General features: G+C 40.7%; 1 protein-coding gene across 1 annotated transcript; it reads left to right on the top strand.

The window, feature by feature from the left end:
- glra4b (glycine receptor, alpha 4b) lies at positions 1-22,536 on the top strand. The gene is given in 11 exon segments (XM_058775587.1): positions 1-202; positions 1,595-1,722; positions 6,472-6,539; positions 7,458-7,681; positions 7,762-7,844; positions 7,921-8,058; positions 9,629-9,843; positions 10,017-10,175; positions 20,769-20,873; positions 21,523-21,595; positions 21,598-22,536. Coding segments are annotated over 11 exon segments (1,476 nt in total). The 5' UTR covers positions 1-131; the 3' UTR covers positions 21,810-22,536.
- Positions 22,537-22,582: the final 46 nt, after the last annotated feature.

Raw genomic sequence — 22,582 nt, 5'->3', positions numbered from 1 at the left:
AGTCAGATGGCAGTGGAGGAGAGACCAGAGTGCATCGGAATGGGCGCCCTGCCCCTCCAAAACACATCTGCTTACTGAGATTTAGCCACAGGACACCAGGGCGGAAAAGAGAGCAGCTGAAGAGTGGAAGGATGTTTTCTCTGTTCTGGAGGATCCTGCTGGAGCTCTTACTGGTTTGGTGGATGTTTGAAGGGGTCATCAGGTGAGTTTTCACAGGTGTGCCATCATTCCTCACTGGCATCACCATGCGATTCATTAAAACACTTGTAGAAGCTGTTTGTGAAGATTCAAATATAGTTTGAAGTGTTTTCAGGTGCTAAAATGACCTGTTTCTTCCCTGATGTTTGAATTTCCATACTTGTTCGCTTTTGTGTGCTCAGTCGTCCGTATTTGGCTTGTGCGTTCAGTTCAGTAGTCTTCATGGGTGATAGGTTTATTTTAATCCCGGAGAGCGTTCTTATGTTTCTGAGTGTGTGTGTGTTTGTGTGTGTTTGTTGGTTTTATGTATCTGGGTCTCTGAAGTATGAGGCTGACACATAGAGACAGCTCTGTCTGAAGTCATTTTCACTGTTACTGAAATGGAGATTTATTGTAGTTCACATAATGAGATTGAACTATTATTGGCCTGTCTGGAACAATATGTTTCTTTAGAATGACAATAAGAGAATGGCTTGTAAGACTCACCTGAGGATGCATTCATTCTTTGTCTTATTTCCATTCCCTATACACTGTGTGAGACGGGCTTTATACTTTCGCAAATCAGATTTGCCACAGTTCTGCTCCCAAACAGACAGGAAAATTGAAGAGGAACTGGACCAGAAAATTTCTCTAAATATGGAATAAGATTCAAAGTGTGTGAGAGAAAGTGCTGTCCTTTTCTCTGCTTGGACTTCTACTTAACTCTTTTTAAATAAAATATTAACACCTACAACAACCTGCAATTAAGTTTAAGGCAATAAAGATGTCACCGCTATCTTATCTTTTACTGCAGCCGCATAGAGAAACAGACAGAACGTGTCAGGTGGAGAGGGGTTTTAATAAAACATGAGACAGATGTTCTGATGTGCTCATTTAAAGCCTTATTAAAGGTATTTTGTTAGAAACCAGATGCTAACTGATGCTTTCCTCTACCATTAATATTTCAATCTGGCATACATTATTACCAAAGCATTCAGTCAATAATGGAATGATAATAAAGGCTTTTGGCCACAGTGAATTTTAAAATATAATATAAAATAAAATAACAACTGAAAGAGCTCATAGAGAGCATACTTATTAATAAACCACACACATATACAGTCCAAAAGCCCATAATGTGAATCTGGTCATTTACAATCCAAATTTTAATTGAAGTTTCTGAAGACCAAAAGGAAGATATTAATGCTAAGAGTGTCATTTGTTCAATATAAATGGTGGAGTGAAATCTGGTTGCTAACAAAACCAGAATATAAGTGAAAAGTTTAAGATTTTGAAAGATTCGAAAGCAAAGCATATTCATTAGTGGTCTTAGACTTGGGACCCCACTGTAATATGATGATCTGTTGGAAGCAGGTGTAGATATGATGTTCTGATGTGTATTTTTTACATTTCCCAGGTGTGTGTTTAGTAAGGAGCTGAAATCGCCCAGCAGCAGGGTGAAGCCTATGTCACCATCTGATTTTCTGGATAAATTAATGGGAAAAACATCTGGATATGATGCTCGGATCAGGCCTAACTTTAAAGGTTTGACTTCAACTCCAATCTGCTCTAGTGTAATTTATAGTTTTAATTTCTATTAAAGAAAATGTGATTTCTATTAAAAATGTGAGTAGCAAGTGATCAAAAGTGCATCAAAAACTGTGAAATGCTCATCATTTATGTTTCAAGTTATTTTTCTTTTTCATTTTTTTGTTTATTTATATTTACATATGTGTATTTTTTATTCTCATCTTATTTTTTATTGTCTGTGTGTCGTTGTTGTCTCTGTGAACTGGTAGCTTATGACACTAAAACAAATTCCTTGTATGCACAAGCATACTTGGCAATAAAACATCTTTCTGATTCTGATTCTGATCTTTATGGAAATGAGAGGCAGTAACCGTCAGACAATTTCTATCACACTACCATTCAGAAGTTTTGAGTCAGTAAGATTTTTGATTGCTTTTAATATTGTCAAATATGCAATTTCAAATAACTGTTTTCTGCATGTTTTTGAATGAAATTGATTTCTGTGATGTCAAAGAATGACAAAGCCATTCCTCCAGTCTTTAGAAATCATGCCAATATGCTGATTTGGTGCTCAAAAAACATTATTGTCATCACAGTTTAAAAACGGTTGTGCTGCTTAATGTCCCCTCTGATAAGCTATACAGGTGCATCTCAATAAATTAGAATGGTGTGTAAAAGTTCATTTATTTCAGTAATTTAACTCAAATTGTGAAACTCGTGTATTAAATAAATTCAACGCACACAGACTGAAGTAGTTTAAGTCTTTGGTTCTTTTAATTGTGATGATTTTGGCTCACATTTAACAAAAACCCACCAATTCACGATCTCAACAAATTAGAATACTTCATAAGACCAATAAAAAAAAAAAAAAAATTTTTAGTGAATTGTTGGCCTTCTGGAAAGTATGTTCATTTACTGTATATGTACTCAATACTTGGTAGGGGCTCCTTTTGCTTTAATTACTGCCTCAATTCGGCGTGGCATGGAGGTGATCAGTTTGTGGCACTGCTGAGGTGGTATGGAAGCCCAGGTTTCTTTGACGGTGGCCCTCAGCTCATCTGCATTTTTTGGTCTCTTGTTTCTCATTTTCCTCTTGACAATACCCAATAGATTCTCTATGGGGTTCAGGTCTGGTGAGTTTGCTGGCCAGTCGAGCACACCAACACCATGGTCATTTAACCAACTTTTGGTGCTTTTGGCAGTGTGGGCAGGTGCCAAATCCTGCTGGAAAATGAAATCAGCATCTTTAAAAAGCTGGTCAGCAGAAGGAAGCATGAAGTGCTTCAAAATTTCTTGGTAAATGGGTGCAGTGACTTTGGTTTTCAAAAAACACAGTGGACCAACACCAGCAGATGACATTGCACCCCAAATCATCTCAGACTGTGGAAACTTAACACTGGACTTCAAGCAACTTGGGCTATGAGCTTCTCCACCCTTCCTCCAGACTCTAGGACCTTGGTTTCCAAATGAAATACAAAATTTGCTCTCATCTGAAAAGAGGACTTTGGACCACTGGGCAACAGTCCAGTTCTTCTTCTCCTTAGCCCAGGTAAGACGCCTCTGACGTTGTCTGTGGTTCAGGAGTGGCTTAACAAGAGGAATACGACAACTGTAGCCAAATTCCTTGACACGTCTGTGTGTGGTGGCTCGTGATGCCTTGACCCCAGCCTCAGTCCATTCCTTGTGAAGTTCACCCAAATTCTTGAATCGATTTTGCTTGACAATTCTCATAAGGCTGCGGTTCTCTCGGTTGGTTGTGCATCTTTTTCTTCCAAACTTTTTCCTTCCACTCAACTTTCTGTTAACATGCTTGGATACAGCACTCTGTGAACAGCCAGCTTCTTTGGCAATGAATGTTTGTGGCTTACCTTCCTTGTGAAGGGTGTTAATGATTGTCTTCTGGACAACTGTCAGATCAGCAGTCTTCCCCATGATTGTGTAGCCTAGTGAACCAAACTGAGAGACCATTTTGAAGGCTCAGGAAACCTTTGCAGGTGTTTTGAGTTGATTAGCTGATTGGCATGTCACCATATTCTAATTTGTTGAGATAGTGAATTGGTGGGTTTTTGTTAAATGTGAGCCAAAATCATCACAATTAAAAGAACCAAAGACTTAAACTACTTCAGTCTGTGTGCATTGAATTTATTTAATACACGAGTTTCACAATTACTGAAACTAATTGAATTACTGAAATAAATGAACTTTTCCACGACATTCTAATTCATTGAGATGCACCTGTATATATCACTAATGTCATGAGCATTAAATCAATAAATAAAATGCTGCAATCAAATATTTACAAAGCAATTGAATGCTAATTAAACATTGGCTGAATAGTGTAGTCAGCTGTGCAGTTCATTGTAAGTAAATGAGGCATTTTACAGTTGTCTAGTTCTCTATGTTTGTGAAAATGCTTTATTTTTTTTATCATTTGTAATTTGATTTAACAGTCTTGGACAACCTCTTCAGTGTTTTGTCTTGGAGGTTGAGTTTTCAATATTTTTCTTTTTCGATCAATTGAATGAATACATACATTGCTGGATAGAAGTACTAATTTCTTTCAAAACAATAATCTTATGGGCCCCAATTTTTGATTAAATCATCACTATGTGTATACACTGGACATTTGGAAACCAAATTTGCATTTTTCCAAATGTAATCATGCATTTAGCCTATAGGATGATTTTATTAACTGTATAATAAAAGCAATCACAGACCATGCTGAAGACATCCACACTGACAGTCCTTCAAAGCAGCAGTCCTCAACTATTGTGAGCAGGTTTCTTCTCCACCAGTGGACATGTCAAGAACAGAAATGTCATTTTTAGGTGAACTATTCCTTTGACCTCACCAGCAAATCTCTCACCACTTTATATTTTCGCAAAGCTGTGTTAGCCTGGAATTCCTTCTGTCAGACAGACACACGTGAGGATTTTAGGAGTCTGTCTACTGTCTTCCAATCATTTTCTCTCTCTTTTGTTACTTTCTTTCAATGATATCTTGGTAATTTTTCAACATCATATAAAGCAACACAGAAGTAAGCAAAAACTGCTGTTGCAGCTTAATCTCTTTTACATAGATTGTTTTGGCAAGAACTCTGCGAAAATGTGATGCGGTCAGCAAAGAATATATTTACATTCTCTGTGAGCCTCGCGTGTGAAAAAGTGCTGCGGCCCGAAAACACAGAGCAACATAAGATCTCATTAAACTATGTGACCCCCCCCCCATGGGTTCCCAGGTCTATTTTTTACCGTCCCCGACCATTCAACAAGAGAAACCCACAGGCATTCAGAGACGAAAACCGACAGAATACGAGACAGAATTTCAGCCCCAGACAATGAGAATGATTTCAGAAACATGCAGGACACGTCTGTCAGCTCACGCTAGATTTCTCTCCGTAAAAAGTGTCAAAACAGCCTCGGTGAGGATTTGTGAGGGGCAGTTTCTCCGCTGGCATCAGGGCCATTTAGTTTGCTGTGCTGTCCGCTTGAGTGCATGTTAACCCACAGACCTAAATAAGTCTTTTCCTCTCATTCTCTTGCTTATGTTTTTTAAAACTGGAACTTCTTTTTTTTATTCATACTTTTTCTTCCCTCCTTCCTCTCGTTTTCTCTCATGATCTCTTGCTCTCTCTCAGTAGCGTCTCTGAGCTCGTGTATATTTCATATCTGTTCTACATCTTAGAGATGTCCCCTCTGATAAGCTATATATATCACTAATGTCATGAACGTTAAATCAATAAATAAAATGCTGCAATCAAATATTTACAAAGCAGCTGAATGCTAATTAAACATATTGGCTGAATAGCATAGTCAGCTGTGTAGTTCATTTTAAGTAAATGAGGCATCTTACAGTTGTCAAGTTTGCTATGTTCATGAAAATGCTTTATTTTATCATTTGTAATTTGATTTAACAGTTTTGGAAAACCTCTTCGGTGTTTTGGCTTTTTTTTTTTAATCTAATCTAATATGTGACCCTGGACCGCAATACCAGTCATAAGGGTCAATAATTTGAAATTACGATTCATACATAATCTGAAATAAATCAGGCTGAATAAATAAGATTTCCATTGATGTATGGTTTGTTAGGATAGGACAATATTTGGCTGAGATACGGCTACTTGAATATCTGCAATCTGAGGGTGCAAAAAAATCTAAATATTGAGAAAATCGCCTTTCAAGTTGTCCAAATTAAGTTCTTAGCAATGCATATTACTAATCAAAAATGAAGTTTTGATTTATTTACGGTAGGAAATTTACAAAATATCTTCATGGAACATGATCTTTATTTAATATCCTAATTATTTTTGGCATAAAAGAAAACTCAATAATTTTGACCCATGCTATTGCCACAAATATGCCCGTGCTACTTATGACTGCTTTTGTGGTCCAAGGTCACATATGTTAATATGGGAGATGCAGAGGTTGAGATTTCAACACTTTTCTTTCGGCTAAGATTTGCATGAATTACATTTGGCTTTCAGTTTAGTTTTGTCTTTAGTGGCTTGTTTATTCCTGATTTTAAAAATAAAAACAGAGAAGGCCAGCCTAATATGATTTGCTGATTTTCCAGACTGGTCTGGTAGGCTGGTTTTAGAAAGGTATTAACCACTTTTTGGTCAGGCTGGCTGAGCAGCTAAACACCAGGCTGGGGATCAGTTAGACCACTCTAAAGCAGCTAAGAACAGCAAAGCAGTTTAAGCTGGTTTACGTTTTTAAGAAAAGTGCTAATTTTCTCATATTGTGTTGTTCTTTCATTTTTCAGGTCCTCCGGTAAATGTTACTTGCAACATTTTTATCAACAGCTTTGGTTCCATCACAGAGACCACCATGGTACACACACACACACACACGTTTGTTTTTTTGAAAAGTGGGGACTCTTCATAGGCATAATGGTTTTTATACTGTACAAACTGTATGTGCTATTGCCCTACACCAGCCCTACACCTAAACCTACCCCTTAAAGGAAACTTTTTCAGATTTTCAATACACTCCATTCTGTGTGATTTATAAGCGTTTTTAAAAGTGGGGACATGGGGTAATGTCCTGAAAAGTCACTTTCTCCTTGTAATACCTATGTCATACCCTTGTCATTATACAAATTTATGTCCTCATTTGTCACAAAAACGCGCGCACACACACACACACACACACACACACACAGTAAACATATACTCAGATCTAGTAGGGAGAATTTGTCAGTATGCATTAAAATAATGACCATTAAATTTACACATTACATTGGTTTAGAGTTTGAGGAATCCACACACACACACACACACACACACACACACACACACACACAGACACACATATATTTACATGGGAAGGATGCCTACACATAAAAAGCTCATCAGAAATATGTTTGGTCTAGAATGTACCACAGTACACCGTTCAAAACAGAGTTAAAAATAGTCAGAATCAAGCCTGGACATGACAATCATCAGACTAAGTTTTATGAATGATAGATTCTTAAAACTATGAAGAAGTTAGTAACTGACATTTTAGATACAATATGGCAACCATAATTAACACAGGCAAGTGGAGTGATATGAAAAGGTCCAGTGCTGTTACATGAATTAAGTCCACTAATTTGTCATAAATTATTAAGTGAATAAATAGTGGACTGGAAATAATTGTTGTATTTTAACATCTGTCATAACGTTAAAACATCTGTCATGTTTTAGCAAATGTCTTTGCCTCAGCTGCTGTGAATGTGATCTGATGTATTTCTGAACACTAACTCCTCAGGATTATCGGCTGAATGTTTTTCTACGGCAGCAATGGAATGACCCACGGCTGGCTTATAAAGAGTATCCAGATGATTCCCTGGATCTGGACCCATCCATGCTGGACTCCATCTGGAAACCAGACTTGTTCTTCGCCAATGAGAAAGGCGCCAACTTTCACGAGGTCACCACGGACAACAAACTGCTGAGGATTTTCCAGAATGGAAATGTGCTGTATAGCATCAGGTGCGATATCACCCTCTATAGATTACTTATATCATTCCAAACCATTACATGGATGATCATCCGAAATATCTCTCTTTCAGACTCACTCTGATTCTGTCGTGTCCTATGGATCTGAAGAATTTTCCAATGGACACACAGACATGCACTATGCAGTTAGAAAGCTGTAAGACATCAACTAATCTCATTTTTATCTTATTTCTCTTTTATATGCTCATTATTCTCCATCTTTTTCTCTCTAGTTGGCTACACTATGAATGATCTAATATTTCAGTGGTTGGATGAAGGCCCAGTGCAAGTGGCTGATGACCTTGTGCTGCCCCAGTTTGTCCTGAAAGAGGAGAAAGATCTGGGATACTGTACAAAACACTACAACACTGGTATGTTATTGCAGTTCCACCATCATAAATTTTTTACTGATTTTACAACCAGTGTCGAGTGTATGCATTACTAAGCTTATTCTAATTTAATTACCTTTCCTTTGAAAATGTAGAGTAGGGAATTACTGTAATTGAATTCAAGTTACCTCTGATGTAATTTCATTTAACACTGTATAGACTGTAGAACAATTTTATATAAAACAATAGTGGATTTAACATCAAAATTTAACATCTAAAGTTAAAATATATGTTTTTGATATAACCCTCTCACTTTCAAGAATAATTTATGCAATTTTACATTATTTATTTGATAGAATTAAAAGAGCAGTTTCATTCTTGTATTGTTCAACTGGTTGATGCTGATATGGGATTTAGAAAGCAATTAGTAATACTTTTTAGAGAGAGTAATTAGTACAGTATTCTAATTACGCTGTTGAGGATGAAATTAGTATTGCTTTGAGTGGTTGTCAAGGGGTTGCTATGCGTTTTCTCAGTTGTTCAAAGAGGTTCTTAGAATGTTGCTATGCAGTTGCTAAGGTGTTTGGAGTGGTTGCCATTTTAGGTAATATACAGACTATTTTTGATTACTTTTAGATTACTTTTGACCTATCTTGTTTTTCACACTGATTTAAATAGGATCATCTTGTACCATATTGACATAAAAATACAAAGAGAAGGAAAATATATTCCATTTATTGGTATTAACAACATTAAGTGCATTAAACATTACATTACGTCAGGGTTTCTTAAACTGGGGTTTGTGAAGGAACTGAAGAGGGTTCATGAGTTTAATGAAAAGCTAATAATTAATTAAATCATAAAAAATGTTCAATTAAAACAAATAATTTTCAAATGAATCAAAATAAAACACTTAATGAAAAAAAAGAAATATTTTATTTGTTTACCTACATGTCATGTGACCATGAACCATGAACATGCAAATGTGATGCTTTATTATTAAAATATTTATTTTAAAATCTCAGGGGTACTTCAAATAAAAATATATTAGGTGAAAGAGAATCAGATGACAAAAAAGTTGGTGAATTTGTGCATTTTAATGTGTTTGAAAGACAAAAGCCCTCCAAAGAGTGACAATTCAAATAAATATTAATTTGTTCATCAGTAGCTGATGCAATGTTGAGACACTTCTTAAACCTGAAACGATTTTTGTAGATTCAGTGGTCAAATGCTGTGTAGCACCTGTCTAATGACTGATCTGTGTGAAAGTCCACAAAACTGGAAGACTTTCTTAGTGTATATAAGCATTAGGCTATTTTAGAAAGGAAAATTTAAAAGATGAAAAAGAGGAATTAGGGAGAATCAATAAATTATGAATAATTATTATTATTGTGTAATTAATATGTAATCATGTAATCCATAAAAAAAGTAACTGTAGTCTGATTATGAGTATTTTAAAACGTAATTTAATCTAATTACAAATACACTTAATTTTTGGAATTTGATTACGTGATACAGATTACATGTTATCACTTACTACCCAGCTCTGTTGGTGAATATAAATGATATGCATTTATTTTCGCTGTCTAACATGATTGCGTGTTTCACTCAGGTAAATTCACCTGTATAGAGGTGAAATTTCATCTAGAGAGGCAGATGGGTTACTACCTGATCCAGATGTACATTCCCAGCCTCTTGACAGTTATCTTGTCATGGGTCTCCTTCTGGATCAACATGGATGCCGCCCCGGCCCGTGTTGGCCTGGGCATCACTACAGTTCTCACAATGACGACACAGAGCTCTGGATCCAGAGCATCACTGCCTAAGGTACGAATCTACTTTATCTATCCAATCATCCACTTTCAGTCATTATTTAATCACTCTGATGTTGTTCCAAACCTGCATGTCTTGTTAAAATGGATTTCCATGTTTATCGACAGCATTTGACAGATGCTAAACTTTTGTTAAATCCAGAATATTCCTTGTGTGCATGCGTGCAGGTGTCATATGTGAAGGCCATTGACATCTGGATGGCAGTGTGCTTGCTGTTCGTCTTTGCTGCTTTGCTGGAGTACGCAGCAGTTAACTTTGTCTCTCGGCAACACAAAGAATTCTTCAAACTGAGGAGAAAACTGCGGGAAGAGCAACGCTATAGAGCTGTGAGTGTCAGCCTGAAACTCTCCTCTGTCATACACACGCGACATGCGTTGAGTGCCCTTAAGATACTGTATAACCACTGTGTGCCTGTGATCTTTCATGAGAGCAGCCTGCTGGCCCCTTCAGAGCAGGGAGGGAAGGTCAGCGATGGCATAAAGCCATGTCATGAATATTGCACAGAGTAAAACTGTTCTTTCCACACACAAAATGTGGGACGACACAAACGGGAGGAAAGTGAAGGAGCTGCAGGATTTGAAATCTGGAAAATGAAGTTGAAGCAGTGAAGCAGAATACTATAATGATAAATTAAGCATTATTTCTCTTTTACCAAATGGAAATGCTAAAACAGTAATTGGGAATTTAACCTATGGCTTTCTTATAGTTTATAAATATTAAGATGTCGGATTATTAAGAAGACCCTGTTTTGACACTGAAAATGTTCAGTTTTAAGAAATGTATTTTACTTTGCTATACTCAATGACTATCACGGTGAATCTCATGAAGCCTGCCAGGAACATAATTGTACAATTTTTCAATTGTACAAAATATATTTTTCAGTTCATCAAATACTATCATTCTGTACAAAAAACGAGCCTGTAGGTCGTTTGTGCAAGCGCCTTATAGAGTGGGGGAACTATGACGTCACTTTGTAGGCGGATCGGCTGTTAGCATGAAACTGGTTCCTCGACAAAAAGCCAATGGGATTTTTCCATAGGCTTTTGGATAATCGCAAAAAATAAGCTCTGTGTTCAATCATAGTTCATGAAATTTACACGTTTTGTCCATCAAGATAATCTTCACAAAATAATATAACTTTGACGAATTTTGAAGTCTAAATAAAAGCGCCAGAACTGAAAAGCTAAACTTAGGCTATAAACGAACTACAGTACCATGGTCGCTCGCCTTCAGCGTCACCACCACCGCGCTCCCGACAACTGTTTCAAACATATTTTTAACGTGTTCAGTGAAGGATTTACTCTGTATATGGATTTTAATCCACGCTACATGAACCGTTTCATATAAACTCGAATAAATACAAAACTAGAGCCAAACTAAAACTGAAATGAGACATTAATAAATAGTATAGTGAATAAATTAAATAATCATAACTAAAGGACATTTAAAGCACGTATTTCTGTACATTTCGAAATAAGGTGCATTAAAAGTGAATAAATCCTTGATTAATATGAATATTTTAATTAAAAACGTATCCCCGCGTATTTAATATTTTAAATAACAGCAGAGTGAGCTAGTTTTTGGATATGGTAAGATTAAACTTATTTTAGTGAACAAAGTACCACATTTCAGCTATCATTTTGTTAGGGTGGGTATATCAAATGCTATTTTATCCTTGCTTCTAGGAAATCCTCAATCTGCTTTCTAACAGCTTCATGTTGCCTTAAACATTTAATTTTTACATGGCTTTAAGCAGCTATGCATCATTAAAGTTTCACTTTCACCACGTAAAGCCGGTAAATGTGGTATTTACATGTAATAATCGAAATATGAGTCTCTGTATCAGTAGGAAAGCGATAAAACGAGCATCTTCCAGCTGAAGACATGTGTCGCATTTCAGGACAAAGCAAAAAAAAAAAACATTGTCGAACAAAAATGATGTTTAATGTCTCCGACAGCGCCTGTAGTCCCATTTAGCAGCTTTTTAGCAACCGTCTTTTTTAAGAAACATAACAGTTTTAAAAAATCACGTGTGGGGTGTAACTGGTGTGATTTATGTTGTAGAATAAAACGTGAAAGTATCTTGAGCTTGTGTGAACCCTGGACCTTATTTAAGGGATTTAACCAAAATCCCATTCAAAAAACCCATTGACTCTGGGACGATGGAGCCGGAAGTGCTAAAATGCTAACTCGCTTCTGGGTTTTCGCCTACAAAGTGACATCATAGTTCCCCCACTCTATTACGACCTATATTTACATTTTTAAGTTGAGCGCCCTCTAGTGCGCGTAAAAATAATGACAGTGTTGTGTTGCGTCTGTCGTCATGAAATGACGTATGACTGTCATTACCAATCAAAATGTGCGTTTATTTAAATGCAATGTGTGGACTTTTTACACCGATCTCACGGTAATTTCGTACATATTTTACTATGTGGCTAATTCATATGAATGACCACACCTAACCCCACCCCTAAACCTACCCCTTACAGAAATCAAGCAAAATCGTGATTTTTAATGCACATTTTATGAGCGCGTGCGTTCTCTGGGATCAAACCCAGGATCATATGATCACATAATTACATATCGTCGTATAACACAATGCTCTACCAACTGAGCTACACGAAACCCGAATTAAAATGCAGAGTACAAAACATTAATATGAAAATGTCCTGTTGCCGATAGGGGCACAATTGTAGTATACGCTCTGATGGGTCGTTTCCCTTTCGATATTTCACTCGTACTGCGTCGCTAGACGCTAATGGGGAAAACTCCTTTTTCTCAGAGGACTGAAGACTTTTTCAATCAGGCAGTGTAACTGCACGGCCGTTGGTTCGTGCAGTGTATTAAAAATTAACCAATGGCTCGGCAGCGGTGCTGCACGAGCCTATGGCGGTGATGCCCGTCAGAGCCCCCCAGAATGGGCGGGGCCATCTGGCTATATAAGTGGGCATTTCGCCATAGGATCTCAGATCAATTCTCCTTCAGCAACAACGATCTCCCTTCGCTGACACTCGGGACTGAAGATGCTTGCTGTGGAAACGCCTTGCTGCGGATAGAAGCTGCCTTTTTTCTGCGACCTCTCGCTGCTTCCGCTTGCTCTCGAGCTCGCTTCAGCGATACCAGCTCATCCCCTGCTGCCATCCGGCGAGCCTAAAAAAGCAAATTTCTCTAAAAGAGCAGCGGTGTTGTTGCAAATGCCGCGCCGTCATTGCACGTCGTGCAGGATTGCCCTGCATGATGGTAACGACCACTCAGAGTGCATTTCCTGCCTGGGTAAACCCCACGCAGATGCCGCTCTGAGCGAGATGGATTGTTCACACTGCGTGAACATGAGTATCGCCACTCTGCAAGCTCGGATTGCTTTCTTTTTAGAAAGTGAATCCTCCCCTCGCGCCCTCCCATTTTCTTCCTCCTAGGGACCTGTGAGGAAAAAACAACGGGGCAAGGGGATTAAGCACTCGGTCACGAGCGAGCTCACGCCGGCCCAGATCCCGCGTGCCTCGCCCCCGCCAAGCAGAGTGATTTCTCCCGTTCTCTTCGAGCGCGAAGACCTGCGTCCCTCTGCTGATGCGAGTGACATGGTTTCGTTCGGCGCTGTCGAGGACGAGCTATTAGATGACAGCATGTCTCTAATAGCATCAGACATGGAGGATATTTCGGGCTCCACTGCTGACCCTGCCCCCCTCTGTCTGCTGAGCCCAGTGACTACAAGCCAGGGATGGATGCCGAACTTTTGCCGAACTAAGGCAGTCAAAGAGCTGGGATTAGAGTGGTCCATGCCGGAGGAGCCCACTCGTTGCCATCTGGATGAATGGTTCCTTCCGGGGCGCCGTCAGGCCCCTCGTCAGCGAACCTCTCCGTTTTTTCCAGAGGTCCACGATGAGCTTACGAAGTCGTGGCGCGCTCCCTACTCGGCCCGCCTTCGCTCTAACTCTTCTTCTGCTCTTTCCTCAGTGGACGGCGCTGAAGAAAAGGGTTATGAGAGGATGCCTCCTCTCGACGAAGCAGTGGCTGTGCACCTCTGCCCGCTCACTGCCATTGGATGGAAGGCTAAGGTCGCTCACCCCCCCAAGCCATGCAGAACGACCTCCGCCCTCGCTGGACGAGCTTACTCCTCTGCCGGGCAGGCCGCCTCATCTCTGCACTCCATGGCCGTGCTACAGGTCTTCCAGGCCAAAGTCCTCCAGGCTATGGATGAGTCAGGACCTGATGCCTCAGCTTTTAAGGAGCTGTGCAGCGCTACGGACCTGGCTCTAAGGGCCACCAAGGCCACGGCACAGGCTATAGGGAGGTCAATAGCCAACTTAGTGGTGCTGGAGCGCCACTTATGGCTAAACCTCACGGAGATTAAGGAGGCTGACAAGGTCCCCTTCCTCGACTCTCATGTCTCCCCTGTGGGGCTGTTTGGACCTGCCGTTGACGGCTTCACGGAGCGATTCACTGCAGCACAGAAGTCGTCCCAGGCTATGCAACAGTTCTTGCCTAAACGATCCAGCTCTGCAACAGCCACCAGTCGCTCCAGACCTCCTCCAGCACAGCCAGCGAAACCTGCGCCGTCGCCCGCTCAGCCTGCACAGAAGCCTGAGCCTCGACAGCGCTCACGCTCGGCCAGACGCTACCCGCTTCCCAAGCGCCAAGGACCCCAGCCCAAGCTGACCTTGGATCCTGCGCCCCCGGCGTCTTCCTGATCTGATGGAACGGAAGAAGAAGGGGCAAAGTCTCACCAGTGTTGGACCGCCCCAAAATGCCCTCTGTTGTGCCCTCAAGCATCCCGTACGGTCCTGGGTGCCAGCGGCAGCCCATTCTCAAAGCGCCCTCTTGCACAGTCGCTGTTAAAAATAAAAAACAAACATTTTCAAAAAGAGAGCAAATTTCCTATTCCAGTCACCATGAGTGTCAAGCCCCCACATGGCGGCTCTCCACCCGAACTAATCCAACCCCTTGTCACACGGGCCGAGGCCTGGCAGGCCATCCCAGAGTGTCTCATTGGGTGCTGGGGATTATAAAGCGAGTATATTCGCTTCAGTTCGCTCGAAGACCCCCTGCGGTTCAGTGGTGTGGTCTCCACCTCAGTGCAGAGCAAGAATGCTCATGTTCTGCAAGCCGAGGTAATGAATTTGCTGGCAAAAGGAGCCATAGAGACAGTTACACCAGCTCAGAGTGAGTCAGGCTTCTACAGCTGTTACTTCCTCATCCCCAAGAAGGATGGCGGCCTTCGGCCCATCTTCGATCTAAGACTACTGAACTGCGCCCTCATGAAACGGCCATTCAGAATGACTACCCTGAAGCAGATCTTCTCGCAAATTCGCCCAGGGGACAGGTTCTTTTCGCTGGATCTGAAGGACGCTTACTTTCCTATCCAGATAGCCCCCCCAACACAAACGATTCTTGAGATTTGCCTTCGAAGGAGTGGCTTATCAATACACAGTCCTGCCCTTTTGGGCTATCCCTGGCTCCCCGCACTTTTACGAAGTGCATGGATGCGGCTCTCTCCCCTCTAAGACAGATGGGAGTCTGTATCCTGAATTACCTCGACGACTGGCTCATTCTGACACAGTCAGAGGTGGAGCTGTTAGCCCACAGGTCCCTCCTCCTCAGCCACTTGGAGCGCCTGGGACTCAGGATCAACTTTGCCAAGAGCTCACTGTCCCCCAGCCAACGAACTTCGTTCCTGGAAGCAGTTTTCGACTAAGTCTACATGAAGGCGGCTGTCGCGCCAGACCGTGCACTGGCTATACGACAACTCGCGGCATCATTCAAAGTCGGAGCCTTATAGCCTCTCAAAGCATTTCAAAAGATGCTGGGCCTCATGACCTCTGCTACTCCAGTACTTCAGTTGGGCCTTCTCCGGATGAGACCCCTTCAGTACTGGTTGAAACCTTTGATTCCGCCCCACGCGTGGTGTCATGGACGCATCCGCGTCAGGGTGAGCCAAGCCTGTGTTGCAGCCCTGGCCCCCTGGAAGAACCCACAATGGTTCAGACAAGGCGTGATGATGGGTATGGTCTACAGAAGGAAGGTTTTCTCGACAGATGCTTCCAACACAGGTTGGGGAGCTCTGTGCGAGGGCAATCCGACCTTCGGCTCCTGGTCGATAGCAGAAGGTCGGCTACACATCAACTGCCTCGAAATGATTGCAGTATGTCGAGTGCTTCAAACCTTCCTGCTGGACCTCAAGGGACACCACGTGCTAGTCCGCTCAGACAGCATGACGGTGGTGGCCTATATAAATCGCCAAGGCGGGCTCACCTCAAAACTCCTTTTCGAGATTGTAAGGCGCCTCTTGGAGTGGGCAAATCTCAACCTACGTTCATTGAGGGCAGCACACATGCCTAGCGTGCTGAACCAGGGAGCGGACATGCTATCTCGGAGCAACGTCCCCTCAGACAAGTGGATGCTCCACCCGCAAACGGTTCAGAAAATCTGGGAGATCTTTGGCAAGGCAGAGGTCGACCTCTTTGCCTTAAAAGACAACTCTCACTGCCGAACTTATTTTTCGAAGAGCAAGGATGCGTTGGCCCATGAATGGCCCAACCTCCTCATATACGCTTTCCCCCTGATCTCTCTGATTCCCCAGGTAATCAGGCGAGCCAGGGAACACAGACACAGAGTGCTATTAGTGGCCCCGCTCTGGAGAAACCATCACTGGATCTCAGAGCTGTCTCAGCTGCTTATAGCAGCCCCATGGCCTGTTCCCCTGAGGCGGAATCTCCTCTCTCAGGCGAACAAAACGATTTGGCACCCTAAGCCTGAACTGTGGGCTCTAACATGTGTGGGCTCTCAATGGGAATCGGTTGATCTCCCCGAGAATGTCCTAAATACGATCTCACAGGCTAGAGCTTCGTCCACGAGACGCCTCTACTCCCTTAAGTGGTCGGTCTTTTCCGCCTGGTGTACAACCCGTGGCGAGGACCCTGTATCATGTGACATATCTGTGATATTGTCCTACTTGCAGGAGCTGTTGGATAAGGGCCGTTCCCCCACCACGCTCAAGGTGTATGTGGCAGCTATAGCAGCTTCTCACACTACTATAGCCGGACAGTCGGTGGGCCGAAACAACCTAGTTGTTTGTTTCCTGAGAGGATCCAGGAGGATCCAGGAGGCTGCATCCGCCCCGACCTCTCACGGTCCCTACATGGGATCTGCCCACGGTCCTGAGAGCCCTCAAAGGCTCCCCCTTTGAGCCACTTCAGTCTGCAATCTTAAAGACGCTTTCGTTGAAAACCGCGCTGCTAAGAGGCGTCGCCTCTTCTTGGGCGTGGTCTAGTGGTGTGTCCATAGCAGATATCTGTGCGGCGGCCAGCTGGGCCTCACCGTCCACCTTTGCCAGGTTCTATAGCTTGGACGTTCCGGCCTTACAGGCCCGGATTTTATCTGCTTAAATTGCACACGCCTATCGAGGTGGTCTGACTCTCAGGCTTTGCCTGTTTCTTGGCTCTAATAATAGTGCTGAGGCTGTACATTAGACCCTTGGAACGATTATCCAAAGCCGGGTTGACCTCTATGAGTTAATTCCTCTTGCTTCCCGCAGGGCTCAGCCTGCATATAATTGGTCCCTCTGAGTCCTTATCGCTCAAGGCCAGTTTATATCAGTTGTTCCTCTTACATGGCACGGCGGGATTGAATTGGTTCCCAGAATGAAGTATCGAAATGGAACGTACTCGGTTACTTACGTAACCTCGGTTCCCTGAGATACGGGACGAGTACTGCGTACATTGCTGTGCCATGACACTGCATGACTCAGTGTTGTTGCTTCAGTCAAATTTACCTGAGATCCTATGGCGAAATACCCGCTTATATAGCCAGATGGCCCCACCCATTCTGGCGGGCTTCACCGCCATAGGCTCGTTGATTGAAAAAGTCTTCAGTCCTCGGAGAAAAAGGAGTTTTCCACATTAGCATCTAGCGACGCAGTACTCATTCCCGTATCTCAAGGAACTGAGGTTACGTAAGTAACCGAGTACGATTTCAGGGATTTGGACAAACGACCTATACGGGCGTATTGGTTGGAGGTCAGGTTGGATATAAGTAATGTATTTACCCTACCATTTAAGTTTTTTTTGTAGTAAATTAAAAATTCCGCAAAGATGCATTCAATTTTTTTTAAATTGACAGTAAAGACTTCTACATTGTTACAGAAAAATCATGTTTTTCACAAATGACACTGAAGACTGAAGAAATGTCAACATTCAGCTTTGCCATCACATGAATAAATTACTTTTAAAATATATTAATATTGAAAATGGTCATTTTAGATTTTAATATTTCACAATATTAACTTTTTTTTTTAATCAAATAAATGTAGCCTTGGTGGGTATAAAATAATTTTTTCAAAAACAAAATTTTTTTTTTGCCAATACCAACTTTCTGTAGTGTATATATATATTATTTGAGTAAAAGTAATATCTAATTTTCTTTTTTAATATGTGTTCCATTAATAAATACAAACAAACCCTTAAGAAAAACATCCAGATGCATTATGCTAATGAGAATGGGGAGGGGCAGTTGTGCTTGTCATGAAAATTTCGCAATGCACTTTAAATGGTCCTAAAAATAGCTTCATTTTCTTGATGTAACACATAAATTCTTGTTTTGTCATTGGATTTTTGAGCTGTATTATGACCCAGACATACTCTTTATCTGCCTGGAATAGAAGACTATTCCCAGACTCCTCTCAGGAGTTTTTGTCAGCAGAAACTGCAGTTATTTCCCTATCTTTGTAACTCTACTCCTAACCAGTTAGTTGAGAGAACATTGTGGCTTTCTTTTGGACACAGCAGATACTGTTCTGCCACTGTCTGCCTCAGAGCAGAGAGAATAAATATTACACTTTCCTGTCCTTTTCTATTCCTCCTCCATCTCCCCTCTATCGCCCTGCAGGGCAGGCTGTGTGTGTGTGTGTGTGTGAGACCCAGTGGGTGAGTTGGTGGCACTGTGCCCCCTCATTTGCCTTAGGGATGCTGTTAGGCATGTAACATGCAAACATGCTTACACACTACTGCACTCAAGCTTTTAGGCACAATGTACATATAAAAGCATATACACCCCATTATGCATGTGGTGTTAGCTACATACATGCAAACACATACACACACACAGTCTGATTAGCTGTTTGCAACACTGCAGCAGGCTGTCTGATCTCATGTGCACTAAGTCACCCAAAGCAGCGACCTGTACACAATGTGATTCAACACAAACACACAAACGCACCTAACTGACTGGACTCATACTCAAAAAAAGCATCTTTTCCCTAAGGAACAAATATGCTGTCACTGTTAATATCACACACACACAGACAGACAGACAGACACACACACACACACACACAGACACAGATATATACTGAATATATCACCAAGAATAAGTAACCTGGAAAAAAAGGGAAGACTGAGGAAAGCCAAAGAAAGCTGGCACAAGAAAGGAAGACAAAGCCAAAGCAAACCGCTGAAACTGACAAAAACATATTTAGACTAAAAAACAAATAAAAACTTATTTTTATGTAGAAAATATATGTATCCCAATAAGTTATTACAGTTTTTGAGTTTTCTAAATGAGAACATGGTGAAACCTGTGCAAAATGATGGCGTTTTTGTGTAGAGTTGGAACTTGTGTGTAAACAGGTGAAATGTGTTAAAAGTTTTGAGAAACGTGTCGTTGTTTTGAGAACTGTATGAATAGTTTGGAAAATTGGGCAAAATGAATAAGTTATAGTGTGTTGGCAATTGAGAAAAACTGTATATGTATTTGTGAAGAACTGAGAGTCGACTGTCTAGGGGAGGCAGAGAAAGTATTTTCTCAGAAGACTAAGAAACTGCTATAGTATAACAAATAAGGATATTACCAATACTGTAATGCAACTTGGCAGAGGATGCTATATTTATTTATTTATGTACAGTAACTGACCAATGTGTGTTTTCTGTATATTCAGTTGTTTGGTCTTTGAACTTTTCTCTTCTAGTGATTTTCATCTACTGTAGGATCACTTTACAGTAGTGTAATGAAAGTAAACTTTTCTTAAAGTTTATTGGTGAATTTCACTGCATCTGCACTGCTCTATTTATGCTGCATACTGTAGCAGACATTGACTTGCAAGATGTTTCCTGTTTCCCAAAAGGAGGTTTTGTAACAGTGTTTGGAATTGATCTCACTAGTGTTCTCTAGTCAGGAAAATAGTCTGTGTATTTGACAGCTTTGTGTGTCATGGCCAAAGATTAGATTCTGACAAAAGAGAATATGTTTTTGACTAAAATGTTTGACTTTGACCTGAAAGTCTGAAATTTGCACAAATTGGTGTGTAGCTTTGAGATTGTGGTTATAGTCGTGAGAAAATGGTGAATTGTTTCATGATTTGTGTGTTAGCAATCAAGAAAAACTATAAAAAATGTTATTGCTGAATATCTTGGTTATGCTAATATTAAAGGAATATTCCGTTTGATCATTTTGCAGACATTCTGGAAACGTTACTTTTGAATGTTCTCTTAACATTCTGAAACAAGTTGTCAAATTAAGATGTTTCAGATAATCAATAATGTATAAATTGATAATATTTTGTGGTAACGTTTGAGAACAGATAACTTTGAATGACCATTCTGTTAACGTTACTGGAAGAACATTTGTTCATAACTTTGAGAAAAGATTGCCAGAATGTTAGCCGAATTCCTGAGAATGTTCCCTGTTATATGTGATGGTTCAGAGTGAAATCCGCTCACTGACTTAGTTACGTCTTGACAAATTAAAGATATTACTGTAGAAATGTGCATGCCCACTAGAGATTTTTAAGGTACATTGTGACCCCGTTTCAGATCTGTAATGCGTGGTTACAGAGGAGGTCTGTTGAGGAGTGCACTGGAAGAGAATATTTTATTGTTTAAATAAATGATGACTCCGTTTTTAAATAAGTGTCTTTGTATTGTCTTCAGGCATCTGGTCAGGCTGGAGGAGCAGAGATGAAGAACAAAAGCAACAACGTCACAGGGAGTACGCCAAGCAGAGTCACACAACGCCACTGCAGTGCCTGTGCACGGGTATATGCACCCACAAATTAAATATTTACATATAAACACTCCTGCCTTTAGAATACTTGATTCTGATTGGTCATTCTTTTTTTTTTTTTTATACCACAGATATGTTGCCAACTGTGCTACTTTCATATCAGTTTCATATCTTATCCCTTTTCATAAAAATGCAAGTTTGATAACTAATTGGTGATCTTGCCATATGTACATAAGTAATAAATGTCATTAATCTATGGTAGGTTAATGTTTCCCAGTTAAAACAAGAAATCAAAAACATCACTAAGAGATAAAAAGAGCTGGATGAGAAATTAAAATAGCGAAAGTCATTTTACAAAGCAGCTAAATATATTAGTTAAGTAGCCCATAGAAAATGTTTCGTCATATATAAGAAATGTTTCTTGATCAGAAAATCAGCATATTAGAATGATGGCTACTTGAAATTCAGCTTTCCCATCACAGGTATAAAAGACATTTTAAATATATATTTTAAATAAATTCAATTGTAATGATATTTCGCAGGATTACTGCATTTTTGATCAAATAAATGCAGCCATGGTGAACATAAGAAACTTCTAGAAACCTTAAAAAAATCCTGCCGAACCCAAACTTTTGAATGATAGTGTATATTGATATATTCTGTGGTGATGTTTCCCTTCAGGAAGAGCAGTTAGCCTCCCAGAATCAGGACTTGTACTTCACGGAGTACGGGACGGATAGCTGTCTGTCTGGGGATGGCCTCTCTCTGAGGCTGCTGCCATGTTTGCAGGCCTGCCGCCCGGCCACGTACTGTTTGATATCCGCCGCCGCTTCGTGGAACGAGCAAAGCGGATCGACACCATCTCACGAGCCGTCTTCCCCCTCAGCTTTCTCGTTTTCAATGTGTTCTATTGGATCACGTACAAAGTGCTTAGAAATGAGGACATTCACCTTGCCCTGCAACCCTGACTCCTTTTAATACTTCGGAACTTCCCAGGATCCCATTTTGTGAGCCCATTTAAATCCAGCGTGAGATCCTGTGTCAAGGACGTTTAAAATCAAATCAGTTGAAGAAAGGTGCAACACGTTCTCTCTGCACGAGTGAACATATATGCATGTCTATGACCACTTTTGAAAAAATCTAAACCTTCAGTTTATACGCAATGGGTGTATCACTCCAGTCCTTTGAGATGCAAGTTATTTTTTTTCCTCACTGAGCACACTTGTTTGTCTATTATTAATAAATACTCTAAATAAAGGGTTTTTGTTTGGCAGGTTTTTTCCCCCTACTCATGGATATATAGTTATCCATATAAGCACGGAAATCTCAAAAGTTTATTTCATTTACATGCATCAAATTGGCTTTCAAAACTTGCAACGTAATTATGAATTTAGCTTTAATGAGTCTAAAAATGCACTTTTCAGGATGATCTAATATTATGCATGTACTTTCAAGTGCAAAAACACCAGGGGATGCCTTTTTTTTTTTTTAGACATAACTTCCTCTCCTACAGCTGCCAAGTTAAGGGTTTCTCACATTCATTTTTTAATGTGTGGTGTGTCTCCTCCTTGTTCTGTCCCTGACTACACACAAAACTGCGTAAGAGTCTAAGTAAAGATTTATCTTCCGCTGCGGGATGTATAATTTGCTTTACCCCAACAGCTGCACGAGACACATAAGACATCTGCTGTTAAAGCAACACTTTTGTATGTATTTATGGAAGCAAAGCTGCCATTTTGGT

The sequence above is a fragment of the Onychostoma macrolepis genome, chromosome 05 (assembly GCF_012432095.1).
Source record: "Onychostoma macrolepis isolate SWU-2019 chromosome 05, ASM1243209v1, whole genome shotgun sequence".
Lineage (NCBI taxonomy): Eukaryota > Metazoa > Chordata > Actinopteri > Cypriniformes > Cyprinidae > Onychostoma > Onychostoma macrolepis.
This window is presented reverse-complemented; position numbering and strand designations above follow the sequence as displayed.